The 24,217-nt window shown below is 41.8% G+C and overlaps 1 protein-coding gene across 2 annotated transcripts in view; it reads left to right on the top strand.

Annotated features, from left to right (window-relative positions):
- The window catches only part of atl1 (atlastin GTPase 1), a 77,286-nt gene that overhangs the window by 36,376 nt on the left and 16,693 nt on the right, over nt 1-24,217 (top strand). For both annotated transcript variants that reach the window (XM_073039819.1, XM_073039820.1), the window contains exons 3-9: nt 1,773-1,907; nt 10,556-10,660; nt 20,913-20,963; nt 21,064-21,120; nt 21,664-21,756; nt 23,127-23,265; nt 23,464-23,591. In XM_073039819.1, coding sequence (XP_072895920.1) covers nt 1,773-1,907; nt 10,556-10,660; nt 20,913-20,963; nt 21,064-21,120; nt 21,664-21,756; nt 23,127-23,265; nt 23,464-23,591 — 708 coding nt within the window. The remainder of the gene's footprint in view (nt 1-1,772; nt 1,908-10,555; nt 10,661-20,912; nt 20,964-21,063; nt 21,121-21,663; nt 21,757-23,126; nt 23,266-23,463; nt 23,592-24,217) is intronic.

A 24,217-nucleotide genomic window follows, 5' to 3' on the forward strand; every position in this document is an offset into this window, starting at 1 on the left:
GTCCTTTTATGATGTTTCAAAGTTTAAAACAATGTTCTTAAAAACTAAAAAAAAATCCACAATTTCATATACAAGAGAGAGACTGCAGATGCTGGAAATTCAAGCATCACACACAAAATGCTGGAGGAACTCAGCAGGCCAGGCAGCATCTATGGAAAAGAGTACAGCTACGTTTCGGGCCAAGACCCTTCAGCCGGTTCTGATGAAGGGCCTCGGCCCAAAACAGACTATACATCTTTTCCATAGATGCTGCCTGGCCTGCTGAGTTCCTCCAGCATTTTGTGTGTGTTGCCACAATTTCATATGTTGTTAATATAAAATCAGCCATGCTGAGAAAGATCTCTATTATTAGGTGAACTTTATGATAATATCCCATTCACATAGTTTACATGAAGAAGAAGCGGAACAAAGATAGAAAATTGAATTTGCATTACATTAAAGTTTGATACCCAAAATCATTTAATGGGGCTATTCCCCAAATGCTGATATTTCCTACTTGAATCCAATCCTCTTGACTTTCACCATCCATCTACTATTGAAGCAAACCAAACACTTTTCACGGGTTGTGACACAGCTGTTCTGCGTGTGTACCCCCAGTTTGATCTTAGAGACTGGAAAGGAGACTAAAATATTCCTGGGCACTGGCTGCAGCAGCACGTGATAGGTGACTGAGACCTGAAAGGGGAGGTCCCTGAGAACTTGATAGCTGTTCTTATGAAGACCTTAATCAACTAAGAAATGAGGCCTACTGGAGGAAGGAAATGAGTTAGGGCACTTTTCATTACAGCTAAATAATTAACATTCATCATTCCAGTTGTTCACATCTTATCTAGTATAGTATACAGACCCCCTCACTGGGCTTGTATGGAAACTTGGCTCGTTGCCAGCTCCGCTGACAGCTACGGGACTCAGCGGTGGGAAGGCCACCTTTCATAAACAACAGGCGTCTAGTATCAGTATGAGTTGGGGTTCAGCTGAACAGGAACGTTTGATGTTCCAATTAAAGAAACCTCGATTTGAGCGAATGCTGTGTAAATATTGCCCATACGTATTTGTCGGTGGCAAGAAATAACAAATTGCACAGCACATAAAATTATAAAGGAAGTATATCTACATATTTCAACTTTATCGAACAGTTAGTAGGAAAAAGGGGGAAAAAATTAAGGAGCCCATTACAATTAAACCAGTCTAAATGTGCATATCATTGGAACCCATCTTGAAGTTGTCTTTTTACTCATGTGCTGGACCCACGATCTGCGTGAAAACACACACCACATTCTGAACTTTGCCTGAAATCTATCTCGAACAAGTGAGTATTGGTCCTTCCTCCTTGGAGCCATTTATCTGCACAAAACACCTTGTGCAACAGGGACGCTCCTTCCCACAGCATCCTCAGCCATCTTCCCTCCTGTCCTCTCCGCAGCTCCCGCCAAAAAAAACCTGCAAACCACACTGCCTGTCACAAATTTCTGTCCACCCTGCTCTCTCAAGCTTCCTCCCGATTCTGCCATTCCTAATTTGAACATCATAGCACCTTATTTTTTAGCTGAAACCAAACATTCTAAAAACAGAACACTGCTTTTGCAGAACTGCTAAAATGAAATACCTACAGTATGGCAGTAAAAACGTTAACCAGTGCATTACAGTATCTATGGTAACAATCTAATTATATTGCATTGAGTTCTAAAATATCTATATTTGTGACTTCTGAAGGTAGAGGTGGATTCTATAATCCAATAGTAACAATTTTAAAAAAAACTTTCCTTGTATAGGATCCCAACAACTGGTTAGGTAACTTTGACGAGCCTTTGACTGGGTTTTCTTGGCGTGGTGGATCAGAGCGAGAGACGACTGGTATTCAGATATGGAGTGAAGTGTTTCTGGTGGACAAACCCGATGGGCAGAAGGTGAGTACAGCATAAAGGATTTCACAGAATATAGCAGGCCATAGAATGCAAGGAAACTCGTATATACTCAGTGGCCACTTTATTAGGTAAACCTGTACACCTGTTAATGCAAATATCTAATCAGCTAATTATGTGGCAGCAACACAATCACCAAAGCATGCAGACATTGTCAAGGGGTTCAGTTGTTGTTCAGACCAAACATCAGAATGGGGAAGAGATGTGATCTAAGTGATTTTGACCGTGGAGTGATTGTTGGTGCTAGATGGAATGGTTTCAGTATCTCAGAAACTGCTCATCTCCTGGGATTTTCATGCACAGTAATTTCTAGAGTTGACAGAGAATGGTATGAGGGGAAAAAACATCCAGTGAGCAGAGTTCACTGGGCGAAAACATCTCGTTAATAAGAGAAGTCAGAGGAGAATGGCCTGACTGGTTCAAGCTGACAGGAAGGTGACAGTAACTCAAATAACAATGTGTTACAACAGTGGTGTGCAGAGGAGCATTTCTGAACGCATAACTCAACAATCCTTGAAGTGGATGGACTACAGCAGCAAAAAACCATGAACATAAAGAACTACACTCAGTACAGGAGGGTACCGAATAAAGTGGCCACTGAGTGTATATTCCACATGAAGCTCCTTCCAGTCTGCTACAGCTGATTGCTTTACTAAGAGTGATAATTCTCAAATATACCTCTTCTATACACACTGGTAAGGCTTATTTTCTTTTTTGTGAAAGGTTCATCTGTTCAGTGAATAAGCTTTGGAAACATTAAAAGGTATGATCTTAAATGATCAATGGCTGTCAGTTAAATAATTAATGCATACTTTATAGAAAATGTTTACACTTTAAGAGGACAAGTGGTCCAGCTGTGATTCACATGAGAACTTCAAGTTAGTATTAGATCAGAAACAAAGACATAAAATATAAAAGAAACACATCAGTGAGCCAGAGTGTTTTGAAAATTTTGGAGTTCACTTAAGGTGGGCTAAGTTATTATTAAGGAAAGGGAAGGTAGAAAATGAGAGTTGTCTATTGAGAAACATTAGAACAGTGGAACGTCAATATGCAAGAATTAAGGTGGGTTCCTTACAAATAGAGATAAGAAAGATTATCATGGAGATATAGAAATGGCAGAAAGATTGAACAAATATCTTGTCTGCCTTTATAAAAACAAACACAGAAAACATTCTAGAAACAAGATAAGATATAGACCATAAGATATAGGAGCAGAAGTAGGCCATTTGGCCCATCGAGTCTGCTCTGCCGTTCAGTCATGGGCTGATCCAATTATTCCAGTCATCCCCTCTCCCCTGACTTCTCCCCATGTCCTTTGATGCCCTGGCTGAACAAGAACCTATCTATCTCTGCCTTAAGTACACTCAATGACTTGGCCTCCACAGCCGCTCGTAGCAACAAATTTCACAGATTTACCAAACTAAAGTAATTTCTCCGCATCTCAGTTCTAAATGGACATCCTTCAACCCTGAAGTTGTGCCCTCTTGTCCTGGAATCCCCTAAAATGGGAAATAACTTTGCCATATCTAATCTGTTCAGGCCTTTTAACATTCAGGATGTTTCTATGAGATCCCCCCTCATTCTCCTAAACTCCAGGGAATACAGCCCAAGAGCTGCCAGACGTTCCTCATGTGGTGGCCCTTTCATTCTTGGAATCATTCTCGTGAATCTTCTCTGAACCCTCTCCAAAGTCAGTATATCCTTTCTAAAATAAGGGCCCCAAAACTGTACACAGTGCTCCAAATGGAGAACAACAAATTAAGAGTGAATGAAGAACTTAAAGGAGAAAAGATTAATTACTTGAGAAACTAATGTGCCTCAAAACTGATAAATCTCCAGAGGCTTCATTGCTTTCTAAGTTTCTGAAAAAGGCAGATAGTGAGATAGTGGATACACTGGTTGTCATCTTACAAAATTCCATTGATTCCAGAATGGTTCATGCAGATTGGAAAGTAACAAATTGTGATACTTTGTTTGAGAAAAGAGGAAAGCAGAACTGTGACCACAAGACCAGTTAGCTTGATATCTCTAGTGGAAAACTTGACTAGAGTTGTTTATTAAGGACGTGGTAGCAGGATACTTAGAGAATAATCATCAAATTGGGCAGAATCAGCTTTGACGTGGGAAAGGAAAATCATGTTTGACAAATTTGTTCAGAGGTTTTTGAGATTGTAAGCAATAGGATAAAGGGATGTGGATGTAATCTGTTTGGATTTTCAGAAGGCTTTCACTAAGGAACTACACAAGAGGTTATTAAACGCATTAAACCACTCAGGATTATGTGTAACAGACTATGTAGCCTGAGACAGAACACAGAGTGGGAGTAAATGGGTCATTTTCAAGCTGGAAAGCTATAACCATTGGAATGCTTTGGTGTTCAATGCTGTCATCTCAGCTGTTCCTGATCTAAATCAGTGACACAGATGAGAGGATTAAACATTATGTATCCAAGACTGCCGATGATTCAAAGCTAAGTGGCAGAGTGGTTTGTGTGGAGGAGGCAGAAGCTTTTTTGCAGGAAGAGGAATAGGACGTGAGAAGAAATATGACGTGAATAATCCAAATTGGTAGGGAAAAGATAGGGTTTTTTAAGTTGTGAGAGATTGAAAGATGTCAGTGTTCATAGAAGCCTTGATGGCTTTGTTCATCAGTTACTAAAGTTAACACATAAGTACAGAGAAGAGTGAGTAAAGGCAAAACCTGTGTTTTCCAGGACTGCAAGAGGACTTGAATACAAGGGTGAAGATAAATTATTCCATTTATTTAGGACTTGGTGGGATTACACTTGGAATATTGTGTTTCAGTCTGATGAAGTAGCTAGTGTGCTAGATTGCAGGAAGGCTGAAGGAATTCTTTTCAAGGTTGAGTGGAGTCCATAGGTAACACCAATGGTGTCGGTAGCCAAGAGGATTGGATCTGTCGGGATCTGTGGTGATTTTATGGTCACACTCGGAGTGACCGAGTATACAACTCGGAGTCTTGCCATGTGCAGAAGTTCGCTGATGACACGGCCATAGTGGGGTGTGTCAGGAATGGACAGGAGGAAGAGTATAGGAAACTGATACAGGACTTTGTGATATGGTGCAACTCAAACTACCTGCGTCTCAATATCACCAAGACCAAGGAGATGGTGGTGGACTTTAGGAGATCTAGGCCTCATATGGAGCCAGTGATCATTAATGGAGAATGTGTGGAGCAGGTTAAGACCTACAAGTATCTGGGAGTACAGTTAGACGAGAAGCTAGACTGGACTGCCAACACAGATGCCTTGTGCAGGAAGGCACAGAGTCGACTGTACTTCCTTAGAAGGTTGGCGTCATTCAATGTCTGTAGTGAGATGCTGAAGATGTTCTATAGGTCAGTTGTGGAGAGTGCCCTCCTCTTTGTGGTGGCGTGTTGGGGAGGCAGCATTAAGAAGAGGGACGCCTCACGTCTTAATAAGCTGGTAAGGAAGGCGGGCTCTGTCGTGGGCAAAGTACTGGAGAGTATAACATCGGTAGCAGAGCGAAGGGCGCTGAGTAGGCTACGGTCAATTATGGAAAACCCTGAACATCCTCTACATAGCACCATCTAGAGACAGAGAAGCAGTTTCAGCGACAGGTTGCTATCAATGTAATGCTCCTCAGACAGGATGAAGAGATCAATACTCCCCAATGCCATTCGGCTTTACAATTCAACCGCCAGGAGTAAGATATGTTAAAGTGCCGGGGTTTGGACTCAATGTATTAAGTAAACTACTTAAGTAAACATTTTTACTGAGTTAAGTATTGTATGTAATTAGTTTTGCTATAACAAGTGTATGGGACATTGGAAAAAATGTTGAATTTCCCCATGGGGATGAATAAAGTATCTATCTATCTATCTATCTACTATCAACCCAGTACTGAACGTAGATCAATACCCTGTGCCCAGGACAGAGGATACCTTTGCAAAGCTTTCTGGGAGGAAAACACTTTAACAAAGTGGACTTAGCTGGGAACTGTCTAGAGATGAGGTGGAAGAAGAGTCCAAAGCGTTTCTCACCAGAAACACCCACAATGGGCTTGATCACTATAAGGGGCTTATTTTGGAGTAGCATCTGCACCTGCACTCTGGCAGAAGGCAATGGACCAGGTGCTGCAAGGCTGCCCAGCACTCAGTGCTACCTGGATGTCATCATTGTTATTGGTGAGGCTAAGAAACATCTCAAAAGTCTTGAGAGTGTTAAAAAGATGAAACATTTATGGGCTTAGAGCAAGATGCAACAAGGGTAAATTCTGTAAACCAAGCATTACACAAGAGTGCTGAGAAAACTCAGGCAGTGATGGATTCCTCGAGGCCAAAGGACACTTCACAGTGGTGGTGCTTAATTAGGATTTATCAATTACTATAACAGGTCCCTGCCAAACCCTGGCTACTGTGCTCTACCCCCTAAAATCATTACTACAGATCGAGAAATGGCAATGGACAAAGTAGTGTGAGGTGGCTTTCTAAAAGGTAAAGGAAATGGTGACGTCAGACACTGTACTCACACATGATGATCCATCCACACTGTGCAGTGAAGCTTGCCTGTAACACCTCGCCTTATTGTATACGTGTAGCCATGTCACATGTCATGAGTGATGGATGTGAACGCTCCATTGCTTTTGCATCATGTTCCCTTACCACTGCAGAGAAAAATTATGCCCAGATTGACAGAGAGGCCTTGAGTCTTGATTGGGATGTAAAACTTTTCAACCAGTGCCTGTGTGGGAGAAAGTCTACCCTCATTACTGATCATCAACCACTGGTGTCCATTTTCAATCCACAGAAGGGTGTTCCACTAACAGCAGCCACAGAAACGGGCTCTGTTTCTTGGAGGATGCAATTACAAGATTGAGTACAAAGAGGGTGACTAATCATAAAATGTTGAGGGATTGTTCCCTTTACACTTGGGAAAAGGAAATGCTTGAAAATTTACAAAAGAGGACTCTCCTTTTGATGTATTCTCCCTAATGCAAATTGAAGTCTCCCTATTATATAATAGTATTATATTTTTAAATAATGTTAAAGAAGATACCAAAAGTTTCTTCAGATACATCAAGTGTAAAGGAGAGGCGAGAGTGGGTATCGGACCACTGGAAAACTATACTGGAGAGGTATTAGTGGGGGGTCAAGGAAATAGTGGATGAACTGAATAAGTATTTTGCATCAGTCTTCACTGATGGAAGACATGAGCAGTATGACAAATACTCCAGCTGTCAGGGGCCATGAAGTTTGTGAAGTTACCATAACTAGAGAAAAGGGTCTTGGGAAACTGAGAGGTCTGAAGGTCGATAATCACATGGACCAGATGGTCTGCACCCCAGAGTTCTGAAAGAGTAGCTGAAGATCTTTCAAGATTCAATAAAATCTGGATTGGTTCCGCAAATGTCACTCACTCTTTAAGAAGGGACATTATTTAAAAAGTAGCCAACAGTGTTCCCAATATCCTCCACGACAACCTCGCACACTGGTGATGTGTTGAGAAACCTGTTCTCAAGGACTGGTGTTCCAGAACATATAGTTACATCGCAATGCAGCACGCTCCGAAACCAGCGACTTGCCATCTATGCTGTTCCTGGGTCACACTTGGATCTGCTCAAACCCAATCTCAGAAGGTCTATGCAAGTCAAAAAGCTGAGGCAAGTTGAGGTTTGATGACTCACTCCTGGACAAACAGTCCTATGGAGAGACTACTGAGGTGATCAACAGTGGGTACTTGAAAATATTAAGGACAGAACTGAACCACTTTCCTACACAGTGGAGATTGTGTGTGATATCATCTGGAGATGACCCATCAATCGGTTGAGAAAAGCAGAATGAATTGTTAGAGAAGAAAGGTATCCAGAGAGGTCAGAACCATTTGTTGCACTTGCAGAGTCAACTGCTACAACCACTGCAGCAGAGGCCCCAGAACCAGAGGTTGCTTCACAGCCACAAGTCTTACCTGCCAAGCAGAGTGACTCGTCCCCTGCCGCCGCTCCCTTGTCGGGAAAGACAAACTTCTACAGCTCTGTGGTGGAGAAGATAGATTTACTGTTTGCATCATTGCCTGGTATGGAAACAGCAGTGCCCTTGAATGGAAAATCCTACAAAGAGTAGTGGGTGCAGCGCAGTCCATTACAAGGTAGAGCTGTCTCCACCAATGAGCATGTCTATATGAAACACTGTTGCAGGAAAGCAGCTTCCATCATCAGGAACCCCCACCACCCAGGTTATGCTCTCTTCTTGCTGCTGCCATCAGGAAGAAGGTACAGGAAGCTCAGGACTCACACCAGCAGATTCAGAAACAATTGTTACCCCTCAGCCATCAGGCTCCTGAATCAAAGGGAATGACTTCACTCAAATTCACTTGTCCTATCATTGAAATGTTCCCACAACCTATAGACTCACTTCCAAGGACTCTTCATCTCATGTTCTCAATATTTATTGCTTATTTATTTATTATTATATATTTTTGTATTTGCACAGTGTGTAGTCTTTTGCACACTGGGTGAATGCCCAGTTGGTGCAGTCTTTCATTGATTCTATTATGGCTGTTATTCTATTATGGATTTATTGAGTATGCCCACAAGAAAATGAATCATGGGGTTGAATATGATGATACATATGTACTTTGATAATAACTTTACCTTGAACTTATCCCAGAAGAGTAAGAAATCCTCCACAGTGATTAGATCTTTAGACCTGAATGGGACTGTTTATAATTTACTACACTGTATATAATGGCAAAAGACATAGGCACATATATTTAGCTAGGGTTCCAAAGACTTTTGCACAGTGCTGTTGTAATTTGATGTATTGCACTGCTGCCGCCAAAGCAAAACAAACTTCCTCACATACAGTATACAAAGTTGAGAAACTGTATACTGTATGTGTTTACTCATAGTCATATTCAACTCTATTTGGAGTTTATAGCCAAGCAGAGGGGAATGCTGTGTATTTAATATTTCAGTAAATTTGGAGTATTTTGTAAATATATTGTTTGATTAAGCATTCTGTGTTTATATAATTCATAACGGGTAAGAAGTACGTGAATGGCTGACGTAATAACGCTACCACGTCATAAGTGTGTGCCTCGCTAAAGTAAAACTGAAGTGGACATGCATCTCCCCAGCTCCATGTTTTCCTTTCAATAAGTTTTAGTGGTTTGGAGTTACAAAACATACCAATCTCCATAGCAAAAAAAAAGCATAATTGGATTAGAGGGACTGCAACAAAGGTTTATCATATTATTTCTTGGGATGTCGTGTGAGGAGAAATTAAACAAGACGATCTTGCTCTCTGGTGTGTTTAGAAGACTGTGAGGAGAGCTCACAGAAAGATACACAGTTTTAACATAGCTTTATGGGGTATAAGTGGACTTGATCTTTCTCCAAGTTGGTGTCTTGGGACTGCCTACAACCTGGGCTCATTGTTTAAAAATATTAGGTTGATAACGCCTGACACAGGTGAGACAACATTTCTTCACTTAAAGGTAATGAATCTTTGGTACTTTCTACCTGAGGTGGCCAGGGAGGCAAATTTGTTGATTATTTCCAAGGTTGGTTGATTAATGTTTGGATAAATATAAGAGATTCTGCAAATGCTAGAAAAGTAGCAATCAGAGGCGGTGGACCTATGGCAAGTGTGCCTAAGACAGCACATGGCATGCAGTGCTGCCCCGCACGGAGTGATGTGGATTTATTTTCATTCCTGTGACCTTTAATGAATGTGCTTCTAATTTCACACTCACATTTCTTATATGTGCATTTATTTTATATATGTGTTCATTATGCAGTTAATGATGTTATTTTTCAGTAGTTTTTTAAAAAAGACTAATGCTACTAATTTTGAACAAGATTTTTTAAATGCTTCATTTATTTTGATCTGTCTCTGATCTACTTTTGTTAATAGCAAACCAATAAATACCTGTAAGTAAACAATAGGACTTGTCCTTTTTGTTCTTTAAAAAGTCCATAATTATTGTTACTAACTCATTAATCAGTGCTAATTTCTGCTCAAAATTCCCATAGCATGCGGGAGAAATTTTTTGGATTGTCCCAAATATGGGCACGTGCTCTCAAAAAAGCTCACCATCCCTGCTGGCAACACACTCAAAGTGCTGGAGGAACTCAGCAAGTCAGACAACATCTAAGGAGGGACATTTCTGGCCCAGACCCTTCATCAGGACTGGATATCTGTTTGAATGTTAAGGGAATCGAGGCACATGAGATTATTGCAAGGAAGTGGTCACGGCTTTATGGGATGGTATGCAGCTGAGCGTGATCTAAAAAGACTGGAAGCACCCAGCCACCCATGGTTTGTTATAGACAGTGTCACGACCTGAGTGGGGTTTCATTTAGTTTTGTAGCTAAACTTCACCAATCCCTTTCAGTCACCAGCCAACCATTTGTGGATTCCAAACTTCACTTACTTTAGTTTGCCTCATATAGTCAAAGTGTCCTTACTTTCTTTGTCACTGACAAGTTGTTGAACTTTCAGTGTATTTTTTCCAGCAAAAATGACCAGATCAATTAATTTTTAAGATGTTACCAGTATACCAATCAAGTTTATCCATTTGAGTTTGAGTTGGGTGATGTTCCTTACATGCCTTTCACAGATTACTGATGGTTTTGTCTGCTTTGCAGGTTGCTGTGCTGTTGATGGACACCCAAGGGACATTTGACAGCCAGTCAACTCTCAGAGACTCTGCTACAGTATTTGCACTCAGCACCATGATCAGTTCAATGCAGGTAGGAGAATGTGGTTCTGAAACATTAAAAAAAAATTCTGTCCTTATAAGTAATATCAAAATATTGTGAAGTGTACATATCACAGCAAGAGAGCTAACAGAACTTCTCAAGCATCTTGTAACACTTTTACATAAGAACATAAGAAATAGGAGCAGGAGTAGGCCATCCGGCCCATCGAGCCTGCCCCGCCATTCAATAAGATCATTGCTGATCTGGCCATGGACTCATCTCCACCTACTTGCCGTTTCCTCATAACCCTTAATTATCATACACTACAAAAATCTATCCAACCTTGTCTTAAATATATTTACTGAGGTAGCCTCCACTGCTTCATTGGGCAGAGAATTCCACAAAGTCACCACTCTCTGGGAAATGCAGTTCCTCCTCATCTCCATCCTAAATCTACTCCCCTCAATCTTGAGGCTATGTCCCCTGGTTCTAGTCTCACCTATCAGTGGAAACAACTTTCCTGCCTCAATCTTATCTATCCTTTTCATAATTTTATATGTTTCTATAAGATGATCTCTCATTCTTCTGAATTCCAGTGACTACAGTGCCGGGTGACTCAATCTCTCCTCATAGTCTCACCCCCTCATCTCTGGAATCAAGCTGGTGAACCTCCTCTGCACTGCCTCCAAACCCAGTATATCCTTCCGCAAGTAAGGAGACCAGAATTGCACACAGTACTCCAGGTGTGGCCTCATTAGTACCCTGTATAGTTGCAGCATAACCTCCTTGTTCTTAAATTCAATCTCTCTAGCAATGGAGGCCAACATCCCATTTACTGCCTTAATAGCCTGCTCCACCTGTAAAGCAACCTTTTGCGATTCATACTCAAGCACTCCCAAGTCCCTCTGCACAGCAGCATGCTGCAATTTTTTACCGTTTAAAAAATAACCTGCTCTTCCATTTTTCCTTCCAAAGTGGATGACCTCGCATTTACCAACATTGCCAGACCCTTGCCCACTCACTTAACCTATCTATATCTCTCTGCAGACTCTCCATATCTTCTGCACAATTTGCTTTTCTAATCAATTTAGTATTATCAGCAAACTTAGATACACCACACTCGGTCCCCTCTTCCAGATCGTCAATGTATATCATGAACAGTTGTGAGCCCAGCACCGATCCCTGTGGCACACCGCTCACCACTGATTGCCAACCAGAGAAACACCCATGTATCCCAACTCTGCTTTCTGTCAGTTAACCAATCTCGTATCCATGTTAATACCTCACCTCCAACTCTGTGTCCTTATGCACAAGTCTTTTATGCGGCACCTTATCAAATGCCTTCTGGAAGTCCAAGCAAATAATGTCCATCTGTTCCCCTCTATCCACAGCACTCATTATATCCTCAAAGAACTCCAATAAGTTTGTCAAACAGGACCTGTCTTTGCTGAATCAATGCTGTGTCTGCCTGATGGATCCATTTCTTTCCAGATGCCTCACTATTTCTTCTTTTATGATAGCTTCAAGCATTTTCCTAACTACAGATGTTAAACTAACTGGCCTGTAGTTACCTGCCTTTTGCCTACATCCTCTTTTGAACAGTGGCGTGACATTCACCATCTTCCATACTGCCAGGAACTGCCTAGAGTCCAGAGAATTTTGGTAAATTGTCATTAAAGCCTTGACTATAACTTCTGCTATTTCTTCCAGTACCGTGGGATGCATTCCATCAGCACCAGGGGATTGGTCTATCTTTAGGCCCACAAGTTTGCCCAGCACTACCTCTTTAGTGATAGCTATTGTATCGAGGTCCTCACCTCCTGTCGCATCCGTAACATCTCTCTTTGGCATGTTAGACGTGTCCTCTACCGTGAAGACCAACACTAAATAGTCATTTTGCTGCATGTCACAAGGAATACAAAAATATCCATTCTTTAACTGAATAAATGTCCTACCCAGGTTTATACAGAAGAGTGTGAAAAAAATGACTAGTTTTATGCAGAAAAAAAGAAGTTGGGACCTCACAGTGATCACAGATTTCAAGAAAGTAGAGGAAAGGTGAATGTCTTAAAATAACATTTGCATTTAACACCACATCCTGATTCAGAGGTGGTGTATGAAAACTGAAAGATTACAAATGTAACACTCCTATTCAGGAAAGGTGTAGTTTAAAAAAAAATAATAATTCATTTTTGGGATGTAGGGATCACCGGAAAGGGTGATTGACCTTGAGAAGGTGATGGTGGTACATCTGCTTGATTCACTGCAGTCCTCCTTGTGAAGGCCCTGGTCTTGAACAGGGAATTCCAGGATTTAGACCCAGCGACTGTAACGAACCACTGGTATATTTCCAAGACAGAATGGTGTGCAGCTTGGAGGTGGTGTTTTCAGGTGGTTGCTATGCTTCCTTGTTGGTGGAGTTTGCTGGTTTGGGAGGCATTGTCAGTGATTTGTGTGAGTCACTGCAGCAACTATGTGCTGGAGGTGGAGGGAATGAATGTTTAGTGTGGGTATTGGGATCCCAATCAAGTCAGCTATTTTGCCTTGGATGGTGATGAGCTTCTGGGAAGAGTTGTTGGAGTTGTGCTCGTTCAGGCAAGTGAGGAGAATTCTGTCTTGCTGCTGGTTTGTGCTTTGAAAATGAAGGGAGAGCCTTGGAATAATGGGAGTTGAATCACTCGCTGCAGCATACCCAGCCTCTGACCTATTCTTCCGGTCAGTGTCCATGGGGCTGGTCCAGTGAGTTTCTGTTCATTGGTGACCTCCTGGGACATATTGAGGAACACAATATGAAATGCCATTGAGTGTCTGCATAGGTGATTCGTCCTTTCACAGCTTGGCGCTCGTGTGTCACAAAACCTGTGGGGAGGAGAGTACCAGATCCCAAGTTGGTGCAGAGTGACCGGTAGAATGGGTGGTAGGTATCAGATGAAAATTAATACAGATAAGTTGAGGTGTTACAGTTTGGCCAGAAGAATGAAAGGATGCAATGTAAACTGGAGAACATGAACAGAGAAATCAGACACGGCATGTTGAGAATGTGGTTAAAAGGGCATTTGATACCCTGCTGCAGTAGCTAGACGTATAGAAGGTGGGAGTAAAGAGATCATGATAAACTTTATAAAACAGTCGGACCACAACTGGAGAATCGTGTCCTGTTCCAGATGCAAAGTCTCTGGAGAGGGTGCGGAGGCTAAAACCACGGTGATTCCAGAGATGGTAACCTTTTGTTATCTGGGTAGGCTGGAGAAACTGTGGCTGTTCTTCTAGAAATTGTCAAGATTGCTAGATCTGGTAGAGGTATTAAAAAACTTAATGAGTACGGGACAGGGCGGGTTTCTGGCATAATGGCCTCCTTTCATGCTGCGTCCACAACAACATCTGCAAAACGTTGACCAGCAAAGTAAAGGAACGTCTGACTGACACTGTCTGTGGAAATGTTTGGCTCCATACATTAATCCATGTGAAATGATTACGCGGTACAATATTGTGCCGAGAAAAACATGCCCCTGTAGAAAATTTGATTAATCCACCCTGTTACAAGAATGTAGCCCGATTGAAGGTGGGTATGCCACCACAAACCTCATGTATTTCCACTGGAGCCCTGAGTCTCGTTGGAGGTAAGTTCCCTTTCATGGTCTCCACTCCTGTTGTTCCCCTGCAGCTCGGTTCACCACTACCGAGTGGTTATCTAGAAGTAAGAGTTACTGCCTTGTCATTCTGCGGGTTTCATCCATCTTTAAAATATCAATAGGCATTCAAGTCTAATGTGAAATTGCAAAAATTAACACACATCTTTTAGTAATGGGTTTTGAAATTGATTGTCATATTATAGAGATGTACACTAATAGGAAAGTGAAAATAAACCTTATTCACCAGAAGCTGCCAGTTGTTAACTTGCATAATTATTCATTTAACACACATCTCTGCTCTCATCAACATACACTGAAACAGAAAGCTGCAGCCTCGGTAGAATTAAGGACACAATGTCCTAGTTTGTTACTTCTTTTGGTATTTAGAATGAAGCCACTGTCATCAGGACACCTAACTGTGCAACTCTAGCAGTGACTGCTAGCTACAACTATTACAGTGTAGGATGTGGTTTAAGTAACAGTAAATGCATTTCCCAGCATTTAGCTGCTGTTCCTCTGTCCGTGGTGATGATGGCTGACCTCATCCCATTATTGGAACAGTTATTTTAGCTGAGCCTGGCCGCTCAGATTAGCTCAAGGGACTGCAGCTGAGAGGCAGAGACTAGCAAACAGCCTGCTCCCAAAGAGACTTCACTAATTCCACAGCCTGCCTCAATTTCTCTGGTGACCATTGCATTCACGGATTCTACTTTTCCAGGGGATTCTGCCCTAAGATGGGGCGTCATGTGGGAAGGAGGCTACGTCCTTGTTTCTGGGCTGCCCTGTTAAGTTCACGTTGATCCTCAGCTTGCAAGGAAGGATCCTTTCAAGCGTTCCGAGGAGGTGTTGGCAGTGAATCCCGTTTTGTTGCTTGTTACTGCGCCACAGAGGCCACCCAGGCACTGTATTCATCTTCTGCAATGTCACTGAGGGGCAGCCGGCATCTTGGGTGGTGGGATCGCTACCGTTGCTGGCTTCTCATCAGTACAGGTAGCTCTCATGTGTGAAAGGGCTTACCTTAGTAATCCAGGCCTTTTTCCGAACGGGTCAGGCCACTGTGGATCTTGAGAGGAAAACCCTGAGGGTGAATGTCATGTTTCCGAGAAGCACTAATGACAGCGATTCTGAGGAACAGGCGGCTGGATCTGAGGGGTAAGATCTGCCCTCTGCCCTCTGCTTTCTGCAGCGAGGTGCATGGACATACCTATTAAGTAGCACGAAATCCCATTGCTCTCCACAGCATGAGGTTCTTTTGCCTGCGTCACCCTGAAGCTGCCTGCCATAGATTCTGAGCAGCTGGTGAGACCTGTATGTCACGAGCCACATGTTGTATAAACTGGCTAAGCTTTATACGCCAGCCAGAGGGAGAGCAGAAAGACCTTGACCATGAGCTCTGTGACAGGACTTCTGTAGATCAGAAGGAGAAAGAGGAAGGCTACCGGGTGACCTCGTTGCTCAGCACTCACAGCCTCATCTCCTACCTGCGTGGGATATAAAGAGACATCCTAATAACGGGTCAAGCATTCACATTGCAATTCTTAACAATGTAACCAAGAGGAGGTTCGCGAGAATGATTCCTGGAATGAAAGGGTTAATGTATGAGAATTGTTTGATGTCCCTGGCCCTGTACTCGCTGAGGTTTAGATGAACGAGAGGGCATCTCATTGAAACCTATTGAATACTGAAAGGCTTTGATAGAGTGGATGTGGAGAGGATGGGTGGGGGAGTCTAAGACCAGAGGGCACAGCCTCAGAATAGAGTGATGCCCTTTTAGTAGCAGTCCATTTAGAGCCAGTTGTTTATTTAGAGCAAACACTCACATCCCAACTGTTCCCGTGTCCCTGTCCTCCAGAGTTTGTAGATCCTGAACTGCCTTCTACAGTCACCACTGATCGTGCTATTGCTCCTGAGGAGGACTTCACTCCTGATCTTCGCAAGCCAAGAACCAGCCATCATCATCATTTAGAGCCAGTACTCCCGTTATCATAACACATAGACATTTGCACTGAGAATAAATTTATACTGTAATTTATAGGGCCAAGGGGAAAGAGCAAAGGAATCACATTGCCAGGATTTCTCCTCTCAAAGCCAGTACAGTCACAGTGGACCAAATGACCTGTTCCTGTCTATGATTCTATACTGTTATGCTGGAAATTATTGCTGTGAAAATGTCTTAAATAGCTTAACTAAATGAGGACGGTATGTTCCAGCAGAAGAAATATGTATGATGAATGTTGGGGGAATAATGGATCTCAAAGACTGTATCTGATTGGCACTGAACACCAGGCATTGACTTGAGACACACTGTACATCTGAGACTTCTTATGGAAAGATACTGTGTACTCTTACTACTCCAGTAGTTAGTTACTGTGAGTATGTATCAGGCATAGCCAGTACAGCTGCACTACGGATGTCCTAATGAGACTCCACTTTATACCGCAGAATGTTGTACATCAGACTGTAAGTACAAGGAGTTGGGGGTTGTGGCCTAGAAATGTTCAGTAAATAATCCTGCAACTGTTACAATGAGGCAAACTTAAACAACAAGCAGCACCTTATCTTCCGTCTGAGTACACCGTAGCCTTCCAGATTCAATAGTGAATTCTACAGCTTCTCTCCAGTCATCAACTGGCTCAGCTCTATTGACCTTCCTCCTCTTTTTGCCCTTTTGCTTGTTTTGGAGACGTGACCAGCAGGGCCTGTCCTCCTGCTCTGCATTTCACGACTCCGACATTGTTTTGTCCATATTCTCACTGTCTGACGGCTCCCATTCACCCTTTGACCTTGTTTACAGCTTATTACCATGGTTACCCCAGTTTTACCCCATCAGACAACCCTTCCCTCACCCTCTTAACAAGCTGCATTCCTGTCCTTCCCAGATTATCAGCCTCATCCTTGACTCTCTTCATAAATGCAGCCTGATCTGCTCAGTATTTCCAACGATTTCTGATTTTATCACTCTCATCTAATTGGGTTCCCGCACAATATAGTGAACGGAACAGAATCCGGTTAGGAAACAGAAGCGATTAGAAATTTGCAGTAAAATGGCTCCTGCGAGAGATCTCACCAACTCAGTGCTTGTCAAACCACTTGACTGCATAATATCAGTGAAGGACACCTTCCCCTAAACCACAGTTTGCAGGTTAGCCACACCATACATTTTGACAGACTTGGAAACAGAAGCTGCTTTGGGGAGGAAAATAACTCGTATGCACTCAACAGAACATAAAAGTTCAAGGTACGTGTGAGGAGGAGGGTCTTGTGTGTCGGGGAGGACATATGCCAGAGCAACCAGCAGAAGAGCCTGTTTCCTATTGTACTGAGACCCCATTCCCACCCCCTTAATGAAGCAGTGCTTAACGAAAAGGCATGATCTCACAAGGTATGGCAAAGTGATTTGCATAACATCATTCATATCTGAGGAGTAGAACCCCCCCCCCCCCCCCACAACAATGGCGCTCTATGTAGACCTTGAGTATTTTAATTGAGGTAGCACATCTAGAGTTAGGGAGACATTGAAGCAAGGCATTTAATTGGGGAAGAGATGCAATTATTCATGTTAAATTTAATGCATGATGGAATATGGGGGTTTTTATGCAGTATCTGCCTCTCCTGAATGATTAAAAGACCATAAGACATAGGAGTAGAATTAGGCCACTCAGCCCATTGTGTCTGCTCCACCATTCTATCATGGCTGATTTACTATCCCTCTCAAACCCATTTCCCTGCCTTCACCCTGTAACCTTTGATACCCTGACTAATCATGAGCCTGTCAACCTCTGCTTTAAATATCCCCAAAGGCTTGGCCTCCAGAGCCGTTTGTGGCAATGAATTGCACCACCCTCTGGCAAAAGAAATTGCTCTAAAGCAAGGTTTCCCAGCTTAATGGTACTGGTCCATGGCATAAAAAGGTTAGAAACCCAGTTCTATTCTATTCATCCTTCTATTCTGAGGCTGTGCCCTCTGGTCGTAGACTCACACACTACTGGAAACATCCTCTCCACATCCACTCTATCTGGCCTTTCAATATTCAGTAGGTTTCAGTGAGATCCCTTTTGTCATTCCTAGTCCCCTTACTTTGTTACTCATTGCCTTTCCCCAATGAGGTAGTTCATGATTTTGCTTTTATTTCATCTGCTGACCCTCTACTTTCGAATGTTTTAAACTACCAGAAATGACTTTATTACGGGAATACTGGATTAGAAAGAGTGACAAAGTGAGATGACGTGCACCGGTGTTGAGAGATGAATGTTAGAAATTGAGAGAAGAATGGAAACCACAGTGGTGGCTGCATTGCATATCAAAGGCTTGTCCACTGTTACTAATTGTCAATGTGAAACTGTACTGTGTTCTTAAGTAGTCCTTACTGGAGTGGATACCTTGATCGTAGATTGCCAATATTATGGGATAATCTGCACCATGGATTGTCCAAGTCAGATTTCAATGTGATCCCTGTGAGGAGATCATGTTGACCATCTTCACATTTTTAAGGGTTTCTTTGGTAAACTTGCATTCTGCATTTTGTACAGACTGACTATGAGGTTATTAAGGACATATATTTAAACTTTTTATTGTATAATGCTTGCATTTCCTTATCAAGACACTTAATGGCTTTGATTCTTCCTTTCATTGTATATATTTCTGTGTCCTTTCAGTGTTTACTGAAGCTATGATTGGGAGTCATATTTCAGTTCATTGTAAATAGTATGCTCACGCAGCAAATTTCAGGATTTTTATGACCCAGGTCAAACAGATATGTAGCAAGAAATATGTCTACTTAATTGATTTTGTTTTAGTTTGGTAGAGTAATATTGGTTGCTCTGTCTGGTTAGCCATGATTATTGACACTCCTAATTGTTAGTTCTCATGATATCAAGATACATTTTATTTGAGCTAGTACCTTCAGTACTTTACCAGGATTTGTTATAAGGCTAATTTGTCCTATCAAAGGCAGTGTTGATTTCTACCTGTTACAGAATAATCTGCTTCTTTATCTGCAGCCATCTTTCTGTTGATTGTGAAATCCTGCTGCTTTCCCTCGACTTACAGGTACTGCACAAACGTGCTGTTCCGAACCCGCCACAAACTCATGATGTTATTCAGATTTCTTCTCGGTTTATTCCTCCTTGGACAAATCCCCTTGCATCGGAGAGCTGTTTGTCTCAGCTGCTGCTGTGTGCGCTTAACACTGCGCCTCCTCAATGGAACAAAGCTGTAGCAGGCGGCCGCCATTGCAATCTAGCAACAGTTTGCACCGTCGCAACTATGTGATGAAGACTTCAGAAATGGAGTAGTTGCTGTTGCCTTCTGACTAATGTCTCTTCCTAAAATCTTGTGTCACCTTTCTGTCAAGGTTACAAAATTTGCATGTCAGGTCAAATGTGAGATACCATTTAGATAACTGAATGTTCTTGTCAATAAAGCTACGCATAAATTGATCCTATAGGGCAAGATTTTAAAAGCTCTTCAGATATTTTTGCACTTCAATTCCACATGTTGCTTCAAATCACGGTGAGCTGAAATAATTTTCTGAGCTTCTGTGACCAGTTTAACTGGTAGGTCTTCCATCAGTATTAAAGACTTCTTTTGGCAGTGTTTGTAATTGTGTATTTTCAGTGTGATCCAGTAACATCAGGATACTTTGTGTCCACTATCTTCGTGTATGTGTGGAGTTGCATGTTTTATTATATGCTGCAGTACAATTGGTCATGCAAATCCTTCTCACAGTCGGGCTGCGTGGTAAACTGTCTGCATTGGAGCCACCATTTTAACACGTTGCACTCACAATAATGGCGCTATGGCCCTTGGATTTCCCTGTCCTGCACTGGTTCTGCTTTTACATTCTCCTGTGCTTTTACTGGTCCCAGGTGTTTCTCTGTCTCTCACAGAATGACCCACTTTTTGATACCAGTCCACACATGCCAGAAGCTGGTTTGCTGACATATTACACAATAAAGAATATTAAGCACCCCAGTCTTTTCCTTCTCTACAACTACCGTAGCTTCTGCGCCAATCGCTGATCCTTTGCCAGTTCCTTGAAGTGTGTTTCCATAGCGTGGCGTTTGTTTTCTCCTGGTTCTGATGCACTTTGCTCATTTTGATCGTCCTCCTTATCATCTGTGGTGCTTCGAGAGGTGGCTAGAGAGCCCCGTGAGTACTGCAATAAATAATCTCTGAGAGGCAGCAGGAGCTTCGGTACATGTGCTTACATCACACACACAAAGACTTCACGTTTACCTATTCATGCTCACGTGCTCTCTGTTTCCCCAATCTGGAATCAGCTCTGCTCCCACCATCACCACAGGTAGTGTATTCCAGATCAGAACTCCCCACTTCCAGCCTAACCTTATGGCTAAAATAAGGAAGATTCATTTATGTTTTAGTTATTTATGTATCTAGTCCCAACTTTCCTGCCACTGTAGTTCAGATGTAATGATCCATAGACCAGCAATAACTTAAAGAACAGCAGCGTCGTGTGGGGGTTTCAGGGCCACTCACTTCAGAATCTCATTAAACCCATGAACGTGTGTGTAAAGCCGTGCCTTACAATCATACAGTTCATTCTTAATGATAACTTTTAAAGGATAAAAAACATTATTGCATAATTATAAAGCAGAGCAATTAATATCGTAATTTTCAGAGTCGTAATAATTCAACTTAAATTTATCCAGGTGTATAACTTGTCACAAAATATTCAAGAAGATGATCTGCAACATTTACAGGTAAATAACCCACTATTTTATATTTACAACATATGTAAAGCAGTATCACCATCATGAGGGTGAATTATTTATCTTGCTGTCACTGTTTCGTCTTCTTCAGCTCTTTACTGAATATGGACGACTTGCTATGGAAGAAACGTCCCAAAAACCTTTTCAGGTCAGCAATAAACCTTTTGCTCTGCAAAAGTTACCAAAGAATAATTTATTAAGCATGAATGTTTACTGCATTTTAAGTTCATTATTTTCCTACCTTAGTCTTTTCTTTATTTCCTGCATCTTCATCTTTCTTTGACACTAGGCAACCGTCCTGGAAACCTGTTGTTTGAGGATTTGTTTTTCAATCAATTTTGATGAAGCCTCCGTAATGTACGCTCTGCTGCAGTTATTAAACCCTCGGCAAACGCACAGTTCCTGCTGTGTGGAAGTGTGAACCCTGTCCCTAACATGATAAAAAAGACTTTACTCTGTAACTAGATACATATAACTTGACTCTAAAACTTAGAGAAAGTGAGTGTATCTGAAACAAAAAAGGAATTGTGAATGCACCAATTCATTGTTCCTTTCCTATTCATCTGTGAAAGTCAAATTATATCTTTTGGCAGAATTCCATTAAATAAACTGACTATGTCTTAAGGAAAACTCTGTTCTCTCCCAATATGGCTCTGAGACTAAAGATGTTCTCTTTGTTTCAAATGAACAGTCTCTCATATTTCTCGTTCGCGATTGGAGTTTTCCATATGAATTCAACTATGGTCTTAACGGAGGAATCAAGTTCCTGGAGAAACGTCTGAAGGTTTGTGCAGGACAATCTAGTTGATTGTAAATAACTTAGAGCTGAGGGCAGCCCGAGGGTTACACTGAGTAAAAGTAGATGTGAGGTGTTATCACTAGATCGTCTATGACTTAGAACCCAAGTGACCAGGCAGCCTCCTGTTGGAAAAGCTCCTGCTTCCTCTGCACCTTGTTCTGTAGCTAAGAACATGGGCAGAAGGCCTGCCCATAGGTTTCAGATTAAGGTGTTGCACTTAGAACAGAAAGCACTTCCTAGGAGACCTACAAAACTGATCCAGTTTTCTGAACCACAGCCACAATGCTTAGACCAGGCCACCCCTTTAAACTCAGTCGCTGGAGAAGAATGGCACTTGTAAGAGAGGCTGCTGTGACACCAACGGTCACTCTGAGTGAGCTGCAGAAGTCAGTGGTTTCTGATTATGAAAAATGTGATAATAACATTTTCCCACAAGTGTGTTCACGTCCATTTAATATGTAAGCTGGAAACTGATGAGATGTAACCCATTAGAAACCTGTATGAGAAAGGGAGTGGGTGATTGAACAAGAACTCAGCCAGACCTGTAGCAGCATTTACTGCCTGCAATGTTAGACTTTACACCCTGAGCATCTGGAAGCTTGGCAGGCTGCAGTAGAGAGGCTGTTCCACTACCTAATTAAACTAATATAAATATCATTGTGTAAACTGGTGCAGCTAAGGACTGTGTAGTTTCAGAAAGATCAAAGAAAACATAATGACGTTTAGCAGGAAAACTATGCACTATATTGTTCCCAATGTGAAGATGTAAGGAACTGTTCTGCAAAATCAGGATGATTCACCAGTAATCAGAGGGTGAAGGTTGCGTGAGGACCTTTGCCTGGGCTGTATCCTGTTTGCACATTATTTGCTGGAAATGTGATGAGGCCAAGGCACATTCATAAGACATCGTGACCTGAGGATAGCAGACACCACCATGAATGGCAGGGACCTTCAGAATAGCGAGGAACAGAAAGACCTCAGAGTACAAGTCCATAGATCCTTGAAGGTGGCAGCAGTTGGGAAGGCAAATGGGACATTAGACTTCATCCCTGAATGCAGACATAGGGAGGTTGTGCTTCAACTTTATGAGACCTGGGTCAGAACTTGGGATAATTGAGCGACTTGAAGAGTGGAGATGTAAAATGATTAACAAATCATTCCGTGTCTTCAGTATGCCTGGGTGTTGTGCGTGCATGCCAGTGTTTCTCCTAATTAAATCCACATCCCTTTACTGCTTTTTTGTGTTAACATCAAGATTCATGCACTTAAAAATTGTGTTGAATTATTTATGGATTCAAGGTGCCATATTATGTACCATAATTGACGTTTTTCCCTCCTTTACAAACATATCCCAGATTTCAGAAAATCAGCACGAGGAGCTACAAAATGTCAGGAAGCACATTTATTCCTGTTTTACAAACATCTCCTGCTTCCTAATGCCACACCCTGGCTTGAAAGTGGCGACCAATCCCAACTTCGATGGACGTATAAAAGGTAGTGATTCAGCCTGTTGTGGCAATATTCAGCCAGATATTGTTGTGCCCACTTTCTCCAGGTGCCTCTCAGCAGATGATTCCACTGACCTTTAAACAATATCTAAAATGTAAAGCTTTTTAATACTTTGCATTGCACAAATGTAATTAGCAGAAACATAAAATATATGCTTTTAATCAAATTCTTTATTTCGCTCAGAGATTGACGAACAGTTTATAAAACATCTGAAAGTTCTCGTTTCCTGGCTCCTTTGTCCTGAGAACCTTGAGTTGAAAGAAATTAATGGGAATAAAATCACTGGCCGAGGACTTGTGGAATATTTCAAGGTAAAACATCAAATGAAGCTTTTGATTTAAAATGGTAACATAAATTAAAAAAGTTAATTTTTATCTAAATGTTCCAATCTTGCGTTCCTAACGCTGTTTTTGAGGCCATTACTTGAAGAACGTTTTCTTGTTGTCTATTTAGCGTGAATGGTGGGAGGGAGGAAGAGGCCTTGTTTTGTGGCTTGTTGAGTTCTGCCAAGCATTATGGGTATGCTGTGTTGGCACGGGAATGTGGGCTGCTCCCAGAATATCCTTGGGGGAGGTATGTTTTCATGTACATGTGATAAGTAAATCTGAATGTGTAGGACATGTGCATAGGTGAAAATTAGGTACAAGCATATAAGGGAATGTTTAAAATTGTATGTTGAATGCAATTCTTGGTCCAGAAGTTGGGTAGAAGATGAGAGCAAATAATAACTAGAAGCTGGGAATGGAGGGAAACAGAGGTAGCAATTTATTGGTGACGAGAGTTGTTCTTCACAAGGGACTTCCTCAGGAGCAAAACACTTCAATCAATCAGGACCAATCTGAAACTCGAAGTGTAAAATATAGTAGGGAGTGTGGGATTTGCTTCATTCAATAAGAGTACCGCGGATGGAGGGAATGGATGAAACAAGTAGAACTAT

The sequence above is a fragment of the Hemitrygon akajei genome, chromosome 3 (genome assembly GCF_048418815.1).
Source record: "Hemitrygon akajei chromosome 3, sHemAka1.3, whole genome shotgun sequence".
Taxonomy (NCBI): domain Eukaryota; kingdom Metazoa; phylum Chordata; class Chondrichthyes; order Myliobatiformes; family Dasyatidae; genus Hemitrygon; species Hemitrygon akajei.